The sequence below is a fragment of the Acipenser ruthenus genome, chromosome 17, assembly GCF_902713425.1.
Source record: "Acipenser ruthenus chromosome 17, fAciRut3.2 maternal haplotype, whole genome shotgun sequence".
Lineage (NCBI taxonomy): Eukaryota > Metazoa > Chordata > Actinopteri > Acipenseriformes > Acipenseridae > Acipenser > Acipenser ruthenus.
The window spans coordinates 31,011,263-31,035,059 of record NC_081205.1 but is presented as its reverse complement, the minus strand read 5'-3'; the positions used below and the strand labels follow the sequence as shown (position 1 = coordinate 31,035,059).

The 23,797-nt window shown below is 39.0% G+C and overlaps 1 protein-coding gene across 1 annotated transcript in view; it reads left to right on the top strand.

Moving 5' to 3' along the window:
* The window catches only part of LOC117422937 (calsyntenin-2-like), a 154,670-nt gene that overhangs the window by 125,173 nt on the left and 5,700 nt on the right, over positions 1-23,797 (top strand). The window contains exons 9-15 of the mRNA XM_034038184.3: positions 11,442-11,604; positions 12,886-13,052; positions 15,992-16,140; positions 19,207-19,418; positions 21,727-21,897; positions 22,402-22,547; positions 23,118-23,241. Coding sequence (XP_033894075.1) covers positions 11,442-11,604; positions 12,886-13,052; positions 15,992-16,140; positions 19,207-19,418; positions 21,727-21,897; positions 22,402-22,547; positions 23,118-23,241 — 1,132 coding nt within the window. The remainder of the gene's footprint in view (positions 1-11,441; positions 11,605-12,885; positions 13,053-15,991; positions 16,141-19,206; positions 19,419-21,726; positions 21,898-22,401; positions 22,548-23,117; positions 23,242-23,797) is intronic.

The window sequence follows — 23,797 nt, the reverse complement described above, 5'->3', positions numbered from 1 at the left end:
AACAAGTCACATGCATATGGTTATTCTGCATTGCATCTAGCCAGCCTGTTCTTATCCCCCCTCTGAATATGCATATCCCTGGCAGCATGGATAGGGTGGAGAGGCCTCTCTGCTGGTACACACTTAAGTTTTCCATATGCTTATCTAATTGGGATGAAACCTGCACGAGACATTCTAAATAGCACAGTGCATATGAATCTGGGGTTAAATGTCTGTCAGAATAGCACAGTGCATAGCATTCGGGGCTTAAATGTCTGTCTGTCCATATGTCACGCTTACTTTTTTACATATCTAGAGAAGTGAGTATTCATTTGTGATGAAGCTTGATTGGGACCTTCTTGTCACAACCTATATCAGAATCGGAGGGTGTTTGGTTCATTTTCAGTGCATTCACTGGAGATCATGGTGATGTACTGCTTCATGATAAGTACGTGTGCTATATTAAAGAGGTTCTGCAGTGGGCACTACTTTATGCCACAGGGAAAAAGCTTTTGAAAAACAAACCTCTAGTTAATATTATGTCCTTTTTAATGCTTCATATGTTAATGCAAGACCTTTCTGAGTGTACCTACACATATTAATAGATAATAGCCGATTTCACTCTAAAGGTCAGCTGAAACCATCGTACTCAGCAGTGCTTCTGTGATGTATTATTATTGTTATTTTATTTCTTAGCAGACGCCCTTATCCAGGGCGACTTACAGTCGTAGACAAAAATACATTAAGAATCAGTACAAGTATTAATACAATTAAGAGCAAGATAAAATACAATACACAATAAAATACAATCACTTCGGGAGAAGCGAGGCAGAGAGAACACCAGGCGAGCAACAGAGTTCTGGATGAGCTGGAGCGGACGGGTGGTGGACACAGGGAGGCCAGCCAGGAGGGAGTTGCAGTAGTCTAGGCGGGAGAGTACCAGGGCCTGGACCAGGAGCTGGGTGGTGTAGTTGGTGAGGAAGGGTCGGATTCTTCGTATGTTGCTCAGGAAGAATCGGCAAGTGCGTGCCAGAGTGGAGATGTGCTGGGAATAAGAGAGGCAGGGGTCCAGGGTGACTCCGAGGTTCTTAGCTGAGGAGGAGGGAGAGAGTGTGGTAGATTCCAGAGGAATAGAATGTACTGTGTTTCATTGCGTGACTCTGGTATCATACAGAGCTTTTCTTTTTCTGTGGCTTTTTATTGATGTACATACAGTCATTAAGCTGAAATACTCCAGCGTTCAGGTAGTATATTGATAACCACACTGAATTTTAGGGTCTGTCACTGCTTGGTCCTTATAGCCTAGTGAAATGTTTTGTGTTTCAGAATTATCACCCTTTACCTGGGTATATCACACTTAGAAACATGCGGTTATTTCAGAACAATGACACTCTGACATCACATCCTGGAATTTCTTCCCTGTTGGAACCTAAGGGATCCCAACCCGACAGTGAAAAACAAAGAACGACATACAAATAATGGGGCATTACAGCTACTTTAACTAAGAACTAACAATACAAAAACAACAATACACTTTAAATACAATTATTGAATCTTTTTTTTGTTGTTGTTTTTCTTTAGTAGCATATAAGTACATAATGCTCCAATGCTTCCTAGTAGCTAATTTATCTCAAAACTTTGTCAAGTCAGGTCAGAAAAGATCCCAATGATTCAGCATCAACAACATGGCTAGGTAACCCATTTTAGTATTAGGATCATGGATGCCCATTATATATACCTAGCCTGAAGAATATTGCTAAACAGGCTTTGTATTTATTACCAGTGATCTATGTAAAACAATACAGGCTTGATTGTTTTAACAAGCCTTTTAGCCTAGGGGAGTTGTGTACAGTGTAGTCAGTCCTGACAGTCATTAAATGCACTTGCCTAATTTAGATCAAGAGGGCATGCAAGAACATCTTCCCAGCGCTGAATTCTCCGTCCTTCTGCAACATGCAATCAACAAAATGAGAAAATCCACATCACTGTGCCTAGTGCAATCCTATCGCACAATAATTAAGGAATCCATTTTGGAGATATTGAAATTGCAAGCTTTGTTTCCTCCTACAGTAACCGACTGCGGGCTGGTATTTAATTGAAGTTCAGCACACGAGGGGGTTTAGAATGCCTTCTGGCTTTTAGATCTCAGCAGCTTTCAGAAAAGTGCAGCCAGCACAGGTGTGAGAAGTAATGGCTAATTATCTGTTGGTTTTAAATTAGGTACCGATGTTTTAAAGCTGGGATATTATGGAGATGCCTGTATGCATGCTGTATGGATATGAAAACTTACATATTTGTTATATCGTGAGAACTGCTCTTCCTATTGTGGGCAAATATTCTTAAGATTACAGTATATGAAAACGGGCCTCTGATTAGCTTTCTGTATACGCTGGCATTAGTTATGAAATGCTATTCTGCATGCTCTGTGTAGGCTATGATCCCCAACTTTTTCATGCAACTGACACATTACTGTAATGTGTTATTTTATATTGTTGGATAACATTTTAATGTAAAGGTATGAAATACTGTAGTTTATAGATTAGATTAGAACCCCCTGCCCCCCACAGGCTGGGCTTTTCAGGACTCTGCCACATCCATTCAAAGTATCACTGGTTGAAGGCAGTCTGTTTTACCACATAGAAAGCGTATAGAAACTGCCGAATCAAGATGAGACTAGTATATAATAAAATAAATAATAATAATATGTCTGCAACGCTAACACAGTTTGTCACAAGCCTGTCTTTCATTTTGATCCAAAGATCTGGTGAAGGGTTCAAAAGTCAAAACACTCAAGGTTATAAACTATTCAATTCATTGTGAATATAAATGATTTACAGGTTTTGTAGCACCTCCACATGCATTTTCCCTGTTTTATGTTCATTTTGCCATTCTTTCATTCGTCTAAGAAATCCTGTAGCCAATCGGTGTACCCTGTAATTTGCGCAAAATAGAAGAGCATAAAAATAGATTGTGCACTGATTGAAACAGGTGAATTTGTAAAGGAGATTTGAGTTGCTTCTTGTTAAATGGTCTGTATGAATATGTACGGTATTATCAGTACCAGTATGGGCCTTTTTATTTTATACTGACATCTCATCAAGTATATGCAAGTCTGTGTTTCCTTATACTGTATGTGAACAGCAGTCTGTGGCACCTTGGCACCCTGTGGATTTTCCCTGTGTCCTGTGCATGATAATCAAGCTATTTGAATGGTCTGCATGAATCCTATTGACATCCATCAATAACAACAGAGCCGGCCGAAACAGTGTTGATGAATCAGTTATTGTGTTTGTCAGGTAGCAGGGTCCTGTGGATGGTTCCCCTGATTGTGCTGCTTGACGAGGACTCTACCTGACTTGTGTGCAAGATGACGTTCGCAGCTCCCCCGCAGGCTCTTAGCTTAACCTCTGAACCTCCAAACCTGACATATCTATCCTGTCCTATTAGCTCCTACATAGCCCATAGTGCCATGGGGAGATATGGCATGCTCTGCTTCAAGGATACAGTGCAGTAATATTACAATGCAGTTTATACTACATGTTTTGTTTTTTCTAAATTACGTTTTGTGGTAACACTTAAGATTACAGTGCATGAATAGACATACACTGTAATTATTATTATTATTATTATTATTATTATTATTATTATTATTATTATTTATTTCTTGGCCGACGCCCTTATCCAGGGCGACTTACAATTGTTACAAGATATCACATTATTTTTTACATACAATTACCCATTTATACAGTTGGGTTTTTACTGGAGCAATCTAGGTGCTCAGGGGTACAGCAGCAGTGTCCCCCACCTGGGATTGAACCCATGACCCTCCAGTCAGGAGTCCAGAGCCCTAACCACTACGCCACACTGCTGCCCTATAACTGGGTAACTACCCATGTAAATAGGTAGTTGCTCAGTTACTACAGTGTCATTACTTGGTTATATATGCCCTGTAATCTACGGTCCACCGTTTTTAGGTACACTATACAGTTCATGTCAAAATGCTAACCCACCACATTTGTAAGTGTAATAGGGTTTTTTTCTTTGTTTAAAGATGCAGTAACCTCTCAGGAAAAGAAGTGTGTTAAATGATGAGCCATTTTCTTTGTCAGTTCTTTGTCTGGTAATTCATTAGTTCTCTGTGTTACTGAAACACAGCTTGCCTTTACTTAACAGATGGTAGAGACTTGTCTGACAAGATGTTAAAAATGACACATGATTTGAAATCATGCCTAGTTCAGGCTGATGAGGTGTTTGGTGCAAGGTTTTATAAATGCTGGTGTGGTAATGGTTGCTGCCATACAAATTTGAATGCTTTTACTGTCTTGTATTATTTAATACATTTCAGTCATTAATTGAAGTTGTACATTCATTGGGGAAAAATTGCAATTGAAGTGATAACATCTGCATAATAAGTCAACTACACATGTGCTTGCAATGTAATTACCATGTAACTAATGGCCCTTAGTTTTGCGTTTTAATTAGTTTGTGTGACTACTTAGTTTGGTTTCAATGTGCCTCTATTCGCAATACCAAGGTATGGTTTGATAAATTAACATGTTTTGTATTCGTTTAATTTGTCCAGGCTTTCGGTAAAGAAGCTACCACCCAGCAACTATTAATGAATATCAAACTTCATTTAATTAACTAGAACAGAGCTCCAGTATGTTACGACATGTGTAAATACATGTGCCACTAAACACTACCATGCTGATCTGTAGGGTTACAGTTACTATTACTGTCTAACCCGTAACACGGTATGTGTGGCAGAACATTTTAAATACATAATATAAGGTGTCATTTGGCATTAACCCAGACCCTAAAGTAGTCTTAATGCAGTCAATTTGATTTTGATAAACAGCTAAAGAAAAGTGCAGTTGAAATAAAAACATGTGAAGTACTGTAGATAAACACAATGTATTAAAGTAGGAAGATAGTACAGTGATATCCGGATGCTGTGCTGCACGTTGTCACATGCTGTAGCTAAATCATACCTAGGGGTTATGGAGTCATCGACTAGATTATTCTTCCCTAATCTGGACATGCTCTAAATTCATTTTGATAGTTGACTGCCCAAAACAATTGCTTTCTTTCCTGATAATAAATGAGGTTTGTCCTCTGCTGTGATTGTGCGTGATGCCAGATGTAGCGTAAATGTAATTTCCTGCACTTGGTGCATCTTATCCTCCCACTCTTCTACTGCTTTTAGTCATAGTCCTGGAAGACACATGGAGTGGCATTCAGTGTTAAGTCTTCACGAGTGCTGGGAGATGGCAATCAGAATACAAAGGAGCTTTGATAAAAATAGCAGTTTACTGTGCTGTAGGAAAATGCAACTGAGAGCAGATGATTGAGTATCTCAGGTTATTCAAAATAACTCTTCCCTTTTTCTGTTGTGCAAAAAACGTGTGCATTTCGTGAATCACAATTTATTTTAGCTGCATATTGAATAAGAGACCAAAGCAGCAGCCTTTCATTCAAAACAGTGAATGTCATAAAAATGAACAGTGTTCACTCTGCATGTATCATAATAAGCTCATCATCAATCAAAACAGACAACCAGGACCTCTCAGCCGCAAGCATTGCGTGTAAAGCAAGACTAATATTTCTCATTGTATTTGGGTTTATAGTTGGGGACCCTCTCTGGAGACATGCTATAGTTTACAGCGGTGTCGGCTGCCACTTAAATCATTTGCAGACTAAGCATTATTAATTTACGAATGCAACAGTGAGTGTTTGAGGGCAGAGACAATATAAAACACTGTCTCTTGTACTTCCATCTGAGGAATTAAATAATGGCCTTGAGCAAGCCCAGAAAAGGAATCGCATTAGTTTCAATTGCCTTAATAAACTGAATGAATGATTTGTTGCCACAGTTGGTAAATGGCTCGCGTGTCACATTCTTTCTTTTCTCGCTTTCCTTCATTCAATTACACTTGTTCTCTCGCACAGAGAATCGGCTCCCTGTTTAAGTGAAAGTTAAAAAAAAAAAAAAAAAGAAAGAAATTCAAACACCTCCACATCCTGAATGAAAAGTTAAACTGAAATGAGCCTCCCCCCGTTTGGATTTGTCACTGAAAACAAACACAAGCATTTAACCACATTGCAAATGAGAAGCCAGTGTTGACCTGCCTCCGGTGAGACCTGCTGGAACAATACCTCAAGAGAGCCTGGAGTTGATGCTCACTTGTCTGAAAATGAAAATATTTATTGAATCCAATTAAGTGAACTTGATTTAATACAGGGATCAAATTCATTAGAACAATTTATTCAAAGGAAGTTCATGCAAAGGCCTGGAAAATGAGCAGAGCAAACTAATTTATTACATGTTTCATTATATTAATCTAAGAAAACCATCCCCCAAAGAGGAGAGAGAGTGTGAGAGAGAGAGAGAGAGAGAAAAAGTATTCTACGGTTTAGGCTTATTAATACTGAAGAGCTTCTGGTGCTGGTGAAAATTCTGTTATTGCTGTTTAAATTAGCATTGAGACGTGTACAACACAAATGCTCAGATCAGACTATTTAATAAAGAGATACCAAGCTGCATTCAAGGCATACCTGTACTTCGGCACATACTCGCTGTAGGGGAATTGTGTTTGTATTGCTGTTTCTGTATAACAGCAGACTTTTAAGAAAGCTTATACATACTGGAGAATTTGAGAATGAAATACCGCTCTTCCCTTCATTGATTTTTGCACGGGCTGTTTTGCTTTAGAGGGCCATTGTTCAGACAAAGCATTAGGGTCCTTCTCTTCATTGAGGTTATTTATATTCTGTTAGAATCTGCAGTCTGAGCCACTCTAAATTAAGAGCACAGAATTGGGAGGCAGTGAAGGGTCATTTTGCTGTTGACTTTTCTTCCCAAGGGATATGCTTGTAACTGCCGCACTAATTAGGGACGTTGCTATGCGATAATTTATAGTCACCTTCAAGCATATTGGACACAAAGTATCTTACTCCTGCATTTCTCTCTGAGGTCATGTAAAAAAAAAAGTGTGGGGGTGGGGGTGGGGGTTGTGCTGTGTGTCTGTTTCACTACAGAAAGACAGCAAGTCATTGAATTTCAACATAATTTCTTTAGATATGTTTAGACCTGGGTGCCAACCATAGAAGAGTAGAAGGTTTTATTTTTTTTTATTTTTTTTTTCATGGACTGCATTTAAAAAGTCTCATATGAAATACTTTTTTTTTTTTTTTTTCAATAAAATACACCAGTGCCCTCAAAATGTGCAATGCATCTGGGGTGTTTAAGCCATGTAGATTTGAGCTCTCTGTTTGGTGTTTTGTGGCTATCTCAGAGGACTCTACAGTACTGTATCTCTATGTGTTTATGTTTGCGGTACAACAATGTGTCCCCGGGTCTCAGTAACTGACATTCAAAGCAGCTTTAAACCCGTGTTTATGGCCACAGTCGTAGGATGCAGTAGTACTGTAGTTTGTAATAGAAGTCCCTAATGTTCTCTTCATTGCATCACAAGGATAACTGACTGAAATCAGACAATTGGGTGGGATATGCGTTGTGTGTGTGACTCTGCAAACATTTAAAATACGTGCCAGTTGTCAAAGACTCTGATTTGGAGTGTACCATCAAAAGAGGTATGTAGAGAATTGGACACTGTTTTCTTGTTCCTAGTGTCTATTCAGTGGAAAGACTAATTTTAATGTCCCTACGGAAAATAAATCGCTTCATTGGTGCACCGAAATGAGACCGGTCGGGCACCATATAAGCATTTTTATAAGATTCTTAAAGATTCTTAGGTTAATTCTTCAATGTTCTGCCTATAGAAAAAAGTACTGCAACGATGTTCGGACACTTTCCGACTATACCAGTGCTGGGTAGAACCACACAGCCTTTTGTTTATCTATTCAAGACAAGTATCCTTGTGATGCATTAAAACATTATTACATCACCACTATAGAAACTAAATGAAGACAGTGCACTTTGATTCTAACCTCCCTGTATATACACTGAAGAGTTAATCCGTCAACAGTGCAGTAATGTATGGAGAGAGGGTCAAAGATTTGATCTCGGCTTGCTGATGAATTGAATGTACTCCACCTACTAATAGCATAGCACAGTGATTTGACCTCGAGATGCTTAAAGATCCCACAGCATTTTCCATACGAGTGAGGGTGCTGACCCCCATGTCCCTGCTCTGATGAGTACATGCCCTCTTTGGAAATGAGCATGCCAGCATAATAGTGCAGTCCGGAAATAACGTGGGGTTAACAAAAGAGCAGTTTCGACAACACCTGCATTTATACCTCTTTCTTTTTCCTGGTCTTGAAGGAGAGAGGCATTTTTATTCCACGCAGAACAAGAGGAAGGTTTTTTTTTTTGCTTTGTCACCTTCAAGTCACCTCTGTACGGGGCTCATCAATCTCTTCTTTCACATTGAATTAGTTTGCAAATGCCAGACTTGGTGTTGTTCTCTGATCTGACACACAATACTATACATAGCCAGATGTTTTCTTTTCTATTCTTTTTTCTTTTTTTTAATTTTAAATTTGGAATGAACAATTATTTTTCTTATTTTCTCCCCAATTTGGTAAGCCCAATTATTGTTTATTTCAACCCGGCTCACCGCTGCCACCCCCGCACTGACTCGGGAGGGATGAAGACTGACACACATGTCCTCCGAAACGTGTGCAGTCAGCCGTCCGCTTCCTTTCACTTTAATGTAAAGTGTTACCATATTTCCTTTGAAGTAATTGCCAGGGCTATTGCTTTAAGATTTCAGCTCTAAAGGTGCCAGTTACTTGTGTGCCAGTAAACAGAAAACAGTGAATTAAGGAAAGATTCTAGATATAGTGTTTTAATACGGACACAATACCTCTGGGAGATACCCTTTGAAGTACAGTGAAGCCTGTGCTGTTAAATGTCGAGGGCCCAAAAGGATTGTGTGAAAAGGACAGCTTTCTGGCACTGACAGTATTCTGAAAACAACAAAAAAAAGACAATTTTCCATTTCATTTAATATAATCGCGCAAATAGGCATTCCCTCAACTTGCTTTTAATTGTGTTAATGTAACTCTTCCCTGTGGCGTCTGCCTTATTTAGAGTAATGGCAGGTGAACTCAGCTGGAGGTCTCCCTCACAGCAGCAGCTCCTATTTGATCCAGATAACATGGCAGTGCAGTTAACGCTGGTGCCTTCCAGCCCTGAATCAAAGCAAATTATCCCCAGGACTGACTGAGCCTGCCATTTAGAGCAGGGAGAGGTAGAGCTCAAGGTAGCAGAAAGTGGAGAGCCTGTCCAGTCAGAGGGCTTCTAAAAAGAGGATCATCTGACACTTAAAATGCTAAAACATTGGTTGCAGGTAACAGGATTAGTGGGCCGTTTGGATTTCCACCACCCCACCCTTTACAATTAACTCCAGTCATTAAGCTAACTGGTACTTTGCATAATGCAGATCCAAAATCTTCCCTTAATCACGTGGGGCTCCTTAGATGCATTCTGGCAACCAGACTGGCACAGCAGTGTAATGCAACCTGGGTATCAATCTGTCAATTAATTCAAAATGATTGAATAGGATACTTTAGTGATCTGTGCTGAAAAGAGATTAGCCAGTGTCGCAGCATTACAGCATTTCAGATCATTGAGAGTAACACAATTGGCACAATAAAACCTATTAAAGTCTTCATTTCATTGAAGATCCATCTTGCATGTTCAAGTCAACAAACAACAGTTTGGGATTGAATATGACAATACATGGCGATACAGAATAACATCATTTATCTGATTGGACTCATTGGGACTGGCACCTGTTTAAATGCAGTATTCTAAAGAGTAAGTGAAGCTGATGTAATCCCCCAGCGAGCTGAAGAGCAAGTTAAGGAGCAGAGTATATTAGCAGAGGTTGAAAGATCCAGATAAGGAGCCCGCTGCTGTGAGGCCAATACATCCCCTTGATCACAAGGAGACATTTTAGAATCTGGTTCTAGGAGCCAAGACAAAGGCGCTTGCACATAAAGACGTTCAAACAGGGCTCCCGAGTGGCGCATCCAGTAAAGGCGCTCCTCGCAGGATGTGCCCTATAGCCTGGAGATCGCAGGTTCGAATCCAGGCTATGTCACAGCTGACCGTGACCGAGAGTTCCTAGGGGGCGGCGCACAATTGGCTGAGCGCTGCCCGGGTAGGGAGGGCTTAGGTCGGCAGGGGAATAGGGCGCCAATAGGGCGCCTGTGGCTCTGCAGCGGAGCCGCCAGATCTGTGTTGTCCTCCGGCACTATAGGTTTGGTGGCATTGCTGTGGATCTGCAGTGCGAAAAATGACGGCTTGGAAGGAGCACGTTTCGGAGGACGCGTGTTCCAGCCTCCGTTTCCCGAGTCGGCGGGGGGGTTGCGAGCGGTGAGCCGGGGATACAGATAATAATTGAGCATGCTAAATTGGGGTGAAAACCGGGGTAAAAATAATTGGCGACGACTAAATTAAAAAAAAAAAAAAAAAAAAAAAAAAAAGACGTTCAAACAAATGCAATAACGTGACTCAAATGTGTAGTCTTGGGCTCTATTCACAAAATGTTTCAAGAAATGATTTTAGGGTCCTCGTTCAAAACTGAGGGTCCCTTGTGCACTGATCTTGTCCGTTCGTTCACCCATCTGTCCGACTCTACTTGCTATCATTTTGCATCAGCCTTCACCAAACCATTATTATACACTTCTAGCCTCCTGTAGACATTTCGGATTGCATTGGGCTGCAATCCGTAAAACTGTGTTTTATACAAATTTTTAACCTTCCAGGTACTGTGCTATTATTACATACATATGTGGACCCACTGTATGAGTGTGCATTACAGTCCATATTGAACAATACTCTCTGAATTACAGTAAAGGGTCCTTACAAAGTAAACGATATTGCATAATATATGCAATTTACTGTCAACCACAGCCTGACTGTAAATTAAACCAGTTATTGAAGTGTGACATATCAGTGTGCCTTGGGTATTTTTAGACACGATTATATATCGATGTACAGATGAAGACTGGTACTTATGTGTAACTTCATAGACATCCTAGTGTTAAGCAGACATTTGTCTCTCTAGGTTTTCCCCCTGAGGAGGTACTTGAATAAAGCAATGGAAATGTTTAAATACAATAGATATGACTGGCTGAATGGCAAGAGATCTGCTACACATCTGCTCTGATAACAGGAACAACATTAGAAATCCATTTAGCGGGTTCTTCTTGAAACAGGGTCATTCCAACCACTGTTCCCAATGGGGGCAATTAAAGTAGCATGACGAAGTCAGGAAGAGGGTGAACGTCGGTTTAACAAGATTCTTCAGAAGCTGTAGCTTAGGTTGGCTCTCTATAAGAAACATTGTATCTGTACAGCATTGTACAAAGCATTCTCGGCATGATGCCTTTTAACAAATAATTGCCATTTTGACACGTTTTTGTTCAAGGCATGCTGGAGCATACGCATGCAAAAAATAACTGCAGCTTTTATTTTTAACCTCCAGATTTGCGACAAAGAATGGCACTACTACGTGATAAACGTGGAGTTTCCCGTTGTGACCTTGTACGTTGACGGGGTGACTTACGAACCATACCTGGTGACTGACGACTGGCCGATACACCCCTCTCAAATTGACATGCAGCTCACAGTCGGCGCATGCTGGCAAGGTAAGCTTGTTTTGCAGAAGTTTATTTTGTGTGCCCAGAGCGGAACAGGGTTTAGCCTGACTTGAATTCAAACCTGGGAAAGACTGCAGATGAAAAGTAAACTAATGTGAAGTTTTTAATAAAGGTTGGAAACTACTCATGTAAACGTAAGTGATTGTGCAGTACAAGACCTTTAGGATTGTCACTTCAAGCTGTGATGTAACCATTTCACACCCTGCTTCCAACAGTTGCATCTGAGCAATGTCTTGAGATGAGAGAAGTGTTAATAAATATCCATGGTTACAGAAACATTGTTGAAAATAATAGTAAAACCAATAATAGTAGTGTAAAACATAACTGATATGTGTGCTAGATATCTGTCTTGTTTTTAATTAACATTAATCAAATCTACATTAGGCCTACACCATTAAAACATGCTGAATGTCCTCTGTTTCAAACCTAGAGATATTTAAAACATTTTCTTTTGTCTTTAAACCAATTATTATTACTTAGCATTTTTGCCCTTGTTATAACAAGTCAGCAGGCTGTAAGAAAGAACAGCGATAACTGCTAGACCGTAAAACCCATAGCTATATATAGAATGCTGGAGTCATGTAAAGCAGGTCCTGAAATGTCAGAACCAAATGTACACTTTTGTGATTTAAACATATCAAATTATTTTCTTATTCTCAGATTTGTGTCCCCGTGTCATTTTTAATTCTCATTTCTGGAGAAAAAATAATTGTAAATTACAAACATATCAAATCTGTCCGTAATCAGCAAATTGCAAATGGATGCTTAAAAAAATAAAACAAAAAACACAGACTAAAAAGTGACGTTTTGAAGAATAGGCGTTTTTCAAGAAATGCCATGTGGAAAGATCAAAACAAAATGTAACCTTTTCATTTTTCAGAATTTATTTTGATCAATTTAATTTGCTGCCGATGTATAAACATTTAATTAATAACATCTGTCAAGAAAAAAAAAAAAAAACATTGAAAAATCTAAGGCAGTTATACTACAGCATTGAAAAACGTCCATTTTCTGCATGGCAGGGCTGAATAGCAACAAGGACAATTTGTCACACTGAACGATCACTTAATCATAGAGAGAACCAACGTCTAATTCTAGTCTTTTTTTTTTCAATAAAGTACAACAGAAAAAATAAGCTTTTATATAGCACAAGTCCAAGTGCTTTTATGCATTTTAGCAGCGTGTTTTGCAGAGTGTTACTCAGGTGTTTTAAATGTAGTGCAATACCCACTGTGCCACTGCTAATGTTTCCTTTCCTGACCCACTCAGGGGGTGAAGTGATAAAGCCACAATTCACCCAGTATTTCAGAGGCAGCCTCGCTGGCCTCACCATCCGCCCAGGCAAGATTGAGAGCCAGAAAGTGATCTCCTGCCTCCAGGCGTGCAAGGAGGGTCTGGATATCAATTCTCTGGAGAGCCTGAGTCAGGGGATAAAGGTAAAGGATGAGCGCAGTGCCCCTAATAAAACTTGAAGCATTGAATTTATGTACCTCCAGTACAATAAGGAGCGATACAACATTTTATTTTCCACCCCAGAAGCAGCATAAAAACAAGCAGTTAGCAGTTAAATTGCAAAGAGGGCAAGAGATTATCAGGATACTTTAATAAAATCTGAATCAAGCCTTAAGAGTTTATAAATCAGTCATTGTTACCAAACGACTGCTACTACAGTATTGTGAGCCATGACGGAATTTAATTTCCTTAGAAGTAGATTCTAGATTGAAAAGCCTTTGGGTCTTTAAAATAGATTTTAAAAAATGTAATAACCAGTTACTGGTATTGTGTGTTTATATGCTGCTGATGTTTTAGCTAATCTGCTTCGTGTCATAAAGCAAGCCATTTGTTACAATAGTACATTGCTGCAATTTCAGATTGTGCCAAGGCTACTCTGTTAAATAAAAATAAAAGACTTCATATAAAATGTATGGAATCACTTTGCATATTTTAATTTTACAAAGCTTTTCATTAAAATTATGCCATTTACTTACTGCTTTTTAAATGTGTGATTTTGATTTATCCTACACAATTAAATTACTATTTACTATTGCCTTTAAATGAATGCAAATAAGAAAGCTGTTTGGAGTACAGACCATGTAGGAACAAGCAAGATAGATTGGTGTAGTATTAATAACAGTATTGCACAGCTCTTTGTACAGAATTGCATGTTCAATTTAGAAATGGTTATTTGCTTTCCATTACATGAGAGTAGATGTTAAGATGTAAAAGAAACTCAATAGATTAAATGACAAAGTTTTCAACTAGAAGTCCTCAGGTGAAGACATTGAGAATCTTAAATGAACCCCCAAAACACTATTGGTGGAACCCCAATGCACTGGCAATATTCAAGCGTCTAGCAAAAAATAAACAGCTTAAATAGTTCTGATGGGGGGTACACGATTGTTCCTAAATTACCCCCTCTGTTTTACTGGGGCTGGAAACCTGAATGGCCCATTGAACTATCCTCTTGTTTTTGAGCATTCTTGCATACGAAAGCACAATGCCAACCAAGCATTTTCTGTCTGGCCAAAGCAGCCCGTGCATTTGTTAAAATTGCAAAACAGTAACATTTCAACATCTCATTAGCTGATGCATTTACATGACATTACACTGAAGTTATTACTTGTTGGAATGTGCACACATGCTGAGATAACCTAGAAGAGCCACTGATACACCATTAGCAGTTCTGTCAATTAATTAAATTGTGCATTGATTACTAAGTAGGTAAAACAATACAATGTGTAATGGATGTGGATCCGTAATTACATTCAAGAACTGTGATTAATTGCTGACGGGGAATTAAGAAACAGCAGGCTAGTCAAAAAAAAAAGTCTACTTATACAAAAGCTGTCTGTGATAACTGGATAACAGGAAAAGACTAAGCTTCAGAGTTGTAGCCAACAGAGTGACCACTTATGATTAATACAGTATGTTGAGGAGTGAGGCATACAAGCCCCTAATGGCAGTCATAACATTACTACATAAAGGGAAGCAGTGTGGTCCAGTGGTTAAAGAAAAGGGCTTGTAACCAAGAGGTCCCCGGTTCAAATCCCACCTAAGCCACTAACTCATTGTGTGACCCTGAGCAAGTCACTTAACCTCCTTGTGCTCCGTCTTTTGGGTGAGACCTATTTGTAAGTGGGGGGGTTTCTCTCCCAAAACCTTTTAAAAGATATCCTTCATTATTCATGATATTCAGATTGTAGTCTGTCTGGATTTCCCATTGTATTAATAAACCAATTGAAAACCGGCTATCCTTAAACTCTTCCATATCCAACACCCAGCGCAAAAGTGCTGTGTTTCGTTTCTTCATGGTCTCATTTCCTCAACACTAGTGGGGCTGCTGGTTCTTTCTTTTACTTTTTTTCTTTTTTTACAGATCTTTCAAAAGTGATTCTAAAGCTGTTAAATATTGAAATACTGTCATCCCTAAGAGAGCTTTCCCATATCGCACAGAAATCACCAGCTACTTCAGTTCATTAAACCTTTGAACACCTGCTTGTAGAGCCTCTTTTACTAGGAGTTTAAGATATGTGACAGCCTTTTATCCTGCTATCACCAGCACCCCTTTGATTATAGTTTTGTACTGCTGGTTTGTACTCAATAAGAGGCAATATTCCCTTTCCCAGATGAGGCTTTTTACTGGACTTAGGATTTCTGTTTCTACTAGCACTGTTCTACTGGGAACACCATGAAGTCTTTCTAACTTAAATAGAGTAGAACACTGCTCCCTAAACTAGACCGTGGCATGGTCACCCCTTTACCATAACAGTATGTCCAATGATCTGCAAGGAATAGGATTTATATCTTACCTCAATCCACTACATCCCTGTTGTATGCCAGAGTTCGCCTCCTCCTCCCCAGCCTCTACCTGCTTTTAGGCTTCCCTGCAGACAGCCTCTACACTTATCAGCGAGCTAATTTATGAGCAGGGGTACTTCGAAAGGCGAGACCAAAGAATGTAGTGTAAAATATGTAGTGTTGTGTAGTCTGTTTTAATAAATAATCTATTGAATGAATTTCCTGATGGAACTGTAAGTACACAAGCACCTCACAATATTGTGTTATACTTAAAACAGTTCTGTATCTCAGAGAAGAATTTTGTTTTTCTTTAACAATTAAAAACGTCAAACTCCAAAGCTCTGGGAGTGCAATAAATGTGTGTTGCTTTTCAGTACCAAAGCACTGCAATACATAAACAGTATTTTTAGTTATGTTGTCACCAGTATTCTTATCTCAAGAATGCAGGGAGAGGGAGGTGGAGAATGAGCGTGGAAGGAGAGAGAATGAGATAGACAGGCAGGCAGAGTCACCTCATGACATTGTGATTTGGGGTATCATCACTCGTTAATGTTTGATCTTGTTTTGTTTTGCCCAGTTCCACTTCAATCCTTCTCAGTCAACACTCGTCATGGAGGGAGATGACATAGAGTACATCAATCAGGCCCTGCGGAAAGTGTCGTACATCAACTCCAGACAGTTCCCCACTCCAGGCATCAGGCGTCTCAAAACCTCTACTACAGTACAGTAAGTGAACAGATTGAATGTGTCACCTCTGAAATGTGGCTTTAGTAGCAACTGCATTATAGTACTAACCATCATCAACAAAAGATCACAGTATCAAATCAAATCCAGTTTAACGTAGGAGCGTATCAGTAGTCTAATTTGTTTTAGAAGTGCCATTGGATGTGAGCTTTGAGAATCTGGTGCAAAGTGTGTTGACCCTAATTATGCACAGTTAATAATTCAAATTCAGTTTCCAAACAAGATTGTGCTTACATTACCATGGGTTTCTGGGAGAGCCAAGCAGTGTGCAATTTTTCAAAACTAAAGTTTCTTTCACTGCAAATACATTTCGACATTAACGACTTCTAAAAATGATTACTTACATAGGCTAAAAAATGCATTGTTTATGGGCTCTTTTTTATATGTGCAAAACCCCATTTACAAATACAGCACTTATTGAGACAGAATAATAAATACAGAAGAAGGGCTGTGGTATTTGGTGCCTGTTTTACTAAATATCTTAGTAACCTTCAACAGCTCATTAAAGAGCAATCCATTTCATAATGCAGTGGTTTCTCAAAAAATATTATTTATTTACTATGCACAACAACTGGCTTGGTCAATGGTTATTCATCTTACTGGTAAGACTGGTAAAAGCCTATCTCCCAGTTAGGATGTGACTGAAACGTTTACTGCCGGGTACCATGGTAAAACCATCGCAAGTGTAGTAAAGCATAGTAAAATAAAATGTGATTACCAGTGATTACAGAGCTGAAGCTGGAAGTTAAGCCTTACAGGCTGTTTCTTTAACCTCCACATGTCACTCTCCGTGGCAAAAAGGAATGAAAAGCCAACCTTGCGAAGCAGGTACTGTATCAACACACCGTGACCACACAGTTATCCACTATCTGACAATAAAAATACTATAACCCTTGAACTGTAGAGGTTGAAGATGAATGGGCTGTTTTTTGAAGAGAAGCAGTTAGGAAAGCAGGATTGTATTACAGCTGAGTGATCAAGACTCCACAATTGGGACACCATCAATCTGAGTTAAAGATCTCAAGCCGAGATTCTTTTGTCTGGTCGTTTCTATATATATATGAATATATATATATATATATATTTTTTTTTTTAATTTACCTTGGACTTAAGGATAAAACCACAGGCAAGAACTGTTTAGATGATGACCTTCCTCATACTGTATCTCTTACCTGATGTGCATACAGTAATATAAATAAGCAGCTTAATTTTTTGGTCATTGCAACATCATTTAGTAGAGTTGACAATGAGCATGTCAGGGCCTTGTTAATAACAGGAACAGATCACCAGAGACGCAATGGGCATAAGCAAACAAAACACATTCAGGAGACACAAGAAGCATTTCTATCTCCAGTATATTGGGCTCCTGCCTAAAATAGTATACTGAACCACTATAATGAACCACTACACTGCATGAAAAAAACTGCTCTACTTCTCCTAGCGCCACACCTTACCATAGCTCATTTAAGACATCAAATCAATGAATGTGAATAATCTCTACAGCAATGGCACAAGACAAAAACCCAACAGCAAACCCAGATGGGAGACTTTATTTTCTACATCTTTTCATCTGCTTCCTCTACTTTGTAGATATCTCTTAGTTGTGTTTTCTTTCACCCGAGGGACAATTAGAACATAACTCGTGTAACAGCCCCCTGGAATGGTTTCCCCTAATGCCGATCAGTTTGATATTTATGCCTCCCTGTGGTATTGTGTGCTAATAAGACCATTGGTAAAACCTGCCCAATTACCATTTTGCATTAGTGGAAGCTTGACTGCTATTCTGATCACTTGGCCAGGCAAAGAAACATTGACTTTAAAAAAAAAAAAAAAAAAACACATGTAGAAACTACAAGTAGGAAAAACAAACTGCAATGAGTGGATCTGTTTGCTTCATATGTACGAGTAACAGGTATTATTATGCAGATTGTTCTGATAATATATAGTCTATTGCCAGAGCGGCTCTAGAAATTATACTACATGTGCAGTAGGTTTGCTAACGCCCTTAATTACATGCTTTATTATTTAGTGGTAACCCTACCTTTAGAGAGAGACTGTCCAAATGTGCTTATGGAATATCATTTTGTTTATATATCTAATTTAGCTGTGTGTATGAATTTGCTTTCTGCTTCACAAACGTGTAGCATCATGCAAAAGTACAAAGAAGATGAGAATCAATTCAATCATGCTGGGCAATTGAGACAGACTGCAAATTCTGTAGAGGGTTTAATACATTCAATAATAGATAATCGGGTTGTTGGGTTGAGGGGTGAGTTTTCTTTCAAACTCCATGTCAACAATGAACAAAACAGTGCCATGATCTGGCTGTTTACAAGGTCTCACATTTAATAACCCTGGTAATGCTGTGGGAGATGGAGACAGGCTGAATTAGTCTTTCAAGCATCTCGTCATTTTCTTCTTAATTAATTTGGACAGCTTCCAAGTCATACAAGGCAGCCTTATGAATCAGCCGCTCTGCATCATTGGCCAAACCATTCGAGAACAACTGATTTAAAGCGTAAGAAAGGAAAGTGAAACAACCAGCAAAGGATTCTGTCACATGATATTTCAATCAAACCGTGCAGGGAGATTAGCTGGCATTGGCAGTACTGGAAGTGGCACCTCCAACCTCCATTTTAGGCACGGTGTTATAATAATCGCAACATGAAGATTCTCTATGCAGTAAATTACCTTCAAATTGTGATTGAGCATTTTGAAGTTGTGGATAACTTAACTGCTAAACAGGCTCTGAGATTTTATCCACTTTGAATGATGCCGTTATCCATTGCACCCAGTACTCTTTTCGTGTGTTTCTAAAAGCATCAGCAGCCTGCAATCGGGGTCGTTATACTCGGATTCCCTCTGTGATTGCCTGTATCTCATTCCCCATGCAGGAACTGGATACTGCAGCTTTGATGATAGCGCATCCCAGCAAAAGCAAAAGCAAAAATTAAATCGGACTGATTGGAGTGCAAGTGGATTATTCCAATCCTGCTTTTATGTACTGTATCATGTCTTATTACTGTACTGATCTTTTTTGCCTTGCAGGTGCTACGGTGAAGATACCTGCATCTCCATCCCTGACGTCGATGCCTTTGTAGTGGTTCTGCAGCCCAGCGAGCCCCGGATAACAATCACTGGGATGGACCACTTCGCCCGACTGGACACAGAGTTTGAGAGCTCTGAGGGACTGGTGCTTTTCCCCAACGTCCGAATCATCAGCACTGTCACCAAAACAGACCTGCCGCCGCAGGGAAAAGGTGTGTACACCCCATGAATAAAGATCCATGCAAACGGGATGAACAGAGGCAATTGATGGATTATATTTGCACAGTTTTGCCCTCTGAGGGTGTCTGCTGGCTGGTTTATAATGCGATCCTACTGTCCCCATGTGGGAGTTTGGAATAGCATCCTCTCACATGATTTAAGTCTGCTTCCACATACATCAATGTTTTACTTTATACATTCTTATGGGTTTGATCTGGTCATTTCCATTCCCATATTCCCATATAGCGCAACACACCGGCTCATTATATATATATATATATATATATATATATATATATTTATATATATATATATATATATATATGTATATATATATATATATATATAATATATTTATAATATATTTATATATAATATATTTATATATATATATATATATATATATATATATATATATATATATTTTTTTTTTTTTATGTGGTCAGTGGTTGAAAAACGTAATCACAAACTAAATTGATTTGATAAGTGTGTTATGGTGTGATGTATGGCATATGGTAAATGAAGTAGCGTTTGCTAAAGTGTCTTTCTTCAATACCATGCTATATAAAATTTAAACTGCACGATTTCAGAATATTTTTGTTTCTTGTCACGAATATCTCCTCATTACACTGTCAAATGAAAGAATTGTCATTACACCAGCCATTATTTCATGTCAGTGTCATTTGCTTTCAGGTTTTTGGAAGGCAGCTACAGTATGCTAAATTTAATCTACTTTAGCCATTTCCATTACATTGTAACAAAAACAGATTATATTAAAAAACATTTAAAAAATGTTAGTCAAGGTTTTAGTGTTCTTAATTTCAAATCATTCCATCACAAAGGAAATACAATCGATCAGTCTGTGTATGTGTGAATGAATATATTTATATATATATAGAGAGAGAGAGAGAGACTTTTGTTTGAGGTCCCAATGTCAATCATTTGTCATGGAGAGGGGGTTTTTTTGGGGGGGGAGGGGGTTGAATGCCATCCAACCTTCACAATGAAGAATTGGGATGGACTGAAATAACACGTTGAGTAAGACATCTGCCTAGCAGACACATGACGCAGTGATCTAGCCTCAAACAAAAAATTCTACTTTAAGTCACTGTATTATAAAACAAAAATATTGCAGCACTCATATTCCTAAGCATGTCCCAGTCTTCTAGGTATTTTCTGAATAAAAAAATATATATATTAATAATTCAAATGCATGTACAATTCTAATGGCGTGCATAGCAATCTTGCACATGTATACTGCATTGCCCGGGTGGTTACAAACCAAACAGTCACATACCGAATCCTCGAGATTACAGTGAGTTGCATTATGACACATTAGTAAGATCATGTAAAATGTGGTGATACCCCATGCTTCACAGTTGTCTGACACCAGTCTTTCTCATTAATGAGAAAATGACAGGGCCAGGCTTCATTTTGGCAGTCCAAAGCCACTTTCTCTTCCCTAAGCACTGTCTGCATATTGTGCCAACAAGCCTCATTATCAGTTTGTACAATGATAAAACCTCTCTCTGTAGTCTTCCCATCGTCACTGTTGGTACTCCTACACCACGGGTTCTGCTCCAAAGAAAAACAAAACAAGCATCAGGTGGCGATATGAAACCCCTTCATGTTGATTTTCTCATGGGGTGCAGCAGCAAGCCTGCCTGTACTTGTCTCGCATCATCCTGACTTTCCAAACACCCCCTCCTTCACCAAGGCGCTCCCAATCGCGTGAACTTCTAGTGACTGGGAGATACCTGCCTTCGAGGTGCCAAAAACGAGTCGCACGTGCCCCAGGGATCTTCTTTGAAACAACATTATTGCATCTCAAAGGCTTTTCCCTGATGCTGATTTATATGTAGGAAAACATACAGTACTGTCACTATGGCAACAAATGCTTTATGTTTAACTATTGAAGCTTTTCAGGTGTTGAGATGCGAAGCTCCACCCTGATATACAGTGTTATGCAGTGTTAAAGCCATGTAGGTTACACAGAGTACTACTGTAATAAAATGAATTTGTACTATGCACAACCTTAGTGCCCTATACAGCTGGCTTCTGTTCAATGTATGAACTATAAATTGCTACTTTATTAAATGGGTTTTTCTCAACTTTTCTTCAATCAGTTGAAATCCCCTTTTGAATTATGTAACCTATTGAAAATCTTCATGTGGCCATGCTCCAAGGAAATGAGAAAGGATGAAGATAGAATTGGTCACACTTATAGCCTGCCAAAGCAAATATAAATGCATTATCTTCATTCATAGTCATGCACTTGGTTTTCTTTTCTTGTGCATCTAGCTCACAAGCATGGCAGGCAGGAGGAAATCATTCACAATCTGGATTACTGTGATATTCTGGTTATCGGGAATGAACTGAACCCAGACCAGGAGAGCCTGCAACTCAATAGGAATGAGCTGCACGGAAAGCATTTGGATGCAACAAACTCTACTTCTGGAATTTCCATCTACGGTATGTAATTGAGGAATAAAAAGACAGCCCATTGCATTTTGTTGTCGTGACTCGTTTTTAAGGCTGTTTTTAAATGCATGTTCCATCATTTAATTGTCTCATTAATGCAAATGTCCCAATAGTTTCCACGCTTTATCATTGCTTTTAACACTTATACCTAGTCTTTTCACTTACTGAATATTTTCAAATCTGACTTTTCCACTGTTGCAAGCGTCTCTTTGTAGCAGTAATATAAAGTGAGGCACAGGGAAGTGATATGCATTGCAGCTAACACCTCTTCAGTGTTACCGATTCCCTTATTTCCTCCCAATTGGTTTATTGGTATTTAAATGGAAGAGTTATATGGTGGCTGTCTTGAAGGGAGCGTTTTTGTTTTTTTAAATTGTATTTGTATAAGAAATATTTTGTCCAATATGTATGAGTAGATGGGGGGTGTTTGTTTTTTAGTGGCATTCTTTTTCAATTAAGGGCCTGCAAACCCTGGCTTAACTTCTTTCTTTGCAGGTGTGGATACCATGTCCAACTACGAGCAAGTACTGAGACAGGTGCGATATCTGAACTGGCACAGCGCCGGCATTTTCGGAAGGAGGTTCAGGCTAACATGCTCAGAGCTGAATGGAAGATACACGAGCAACGAGTTTAATTTAGAGGCAAGTACAGCATCGTCAAAAAAAGAGAATCTGAAACTTTACTCTTTCTGTAAAACAAATTGTATTCATGTTCTACATTGTTTTTGGTCCTGCTGGTTTTTAAGGGTAACTTTTTTTTATTTAACTGTTAACAACTAGCTTATTAACATGTTAACAATGTTGTTAATGTACTGATACAGTCTATAGTACTGACACTGTATATAGTAACCTATTTATAAAATAATAAAAAGGTCACACGTTACATTCTCTAATTACTGTGTATTTACAAGAACGTTACTTAGTAAATACATAATTACAATGTTATTGTGCGTAGTTACAATGTACTAAATGTGTAAATCTAATTAGGGGGGAATTATCGACACTGCTTTTTATGGAAGGCTGAACTCATGGTAAAGGGATTAAAGCCGCTTCCTAAACCTTTTGAATCTCCAGGTATTCTTACAGTAATTGTAGCTGAAGCAGTCCATGGAAGCCTCCTCTTGTCCTGACCAGCCGCTCTCGTTGCAGGCTGTTTCTCCCTCTGGGATTATCAGCTTGTGGTAAACAAAGCATTTTCTTTTCTTTTTGAAGGTTAATGTCCTGCACAACTCAAATTCCATGGAGCACGTGAATCACATGGCAGTTCAACCTCAGTACTTCCAGGCAATTCCCCACCCAGTGATGAGGCACAATGTAAACAGCGCCCACAGCTCGGGTAAGACACGTATTCTGCTTTTCTAGGATACAGGTTTCAGATACTACACGTGATTTTAAAGTGTGCATTTACTGGTCCTACCTGTATTGGTTATTTAAACTACCGGCCCGTATTTTGCAGCTAATACAGTATTTTATTATTAAACAGTCAATGACTCTAGAGGTTAGTATCACAGCAAAAGCTGAACCTTGTAAAATGTTTTTAAAACCCTTTCAAAGCAAATCCAGAGAATATGATATTGTAAACTATGAAGGCACTGTACTTGGTGCTCCCTTCATGAATCCTGGTTCTATTGACCCTCTGAATGACAATTAAATAAGAAAGCGGCTGATAGATTCTTGATGCTCGTTACATACAGGATAAAGAGATGGATAACATGGTCAATTAAAGCCAGTCTTTCATACCCTACTACACTGCTGGCTGCTGAGAGGGAGTTAACAGTGACAAGTGCATTCTCACAGCTGCCTGGACTGGAGGGGATAGGGCTATGAATAGATGGACAAGGACAGATCCTTCAGATAGGAAGGGACGTTGAATTGCATTCTATAGTTCTTCA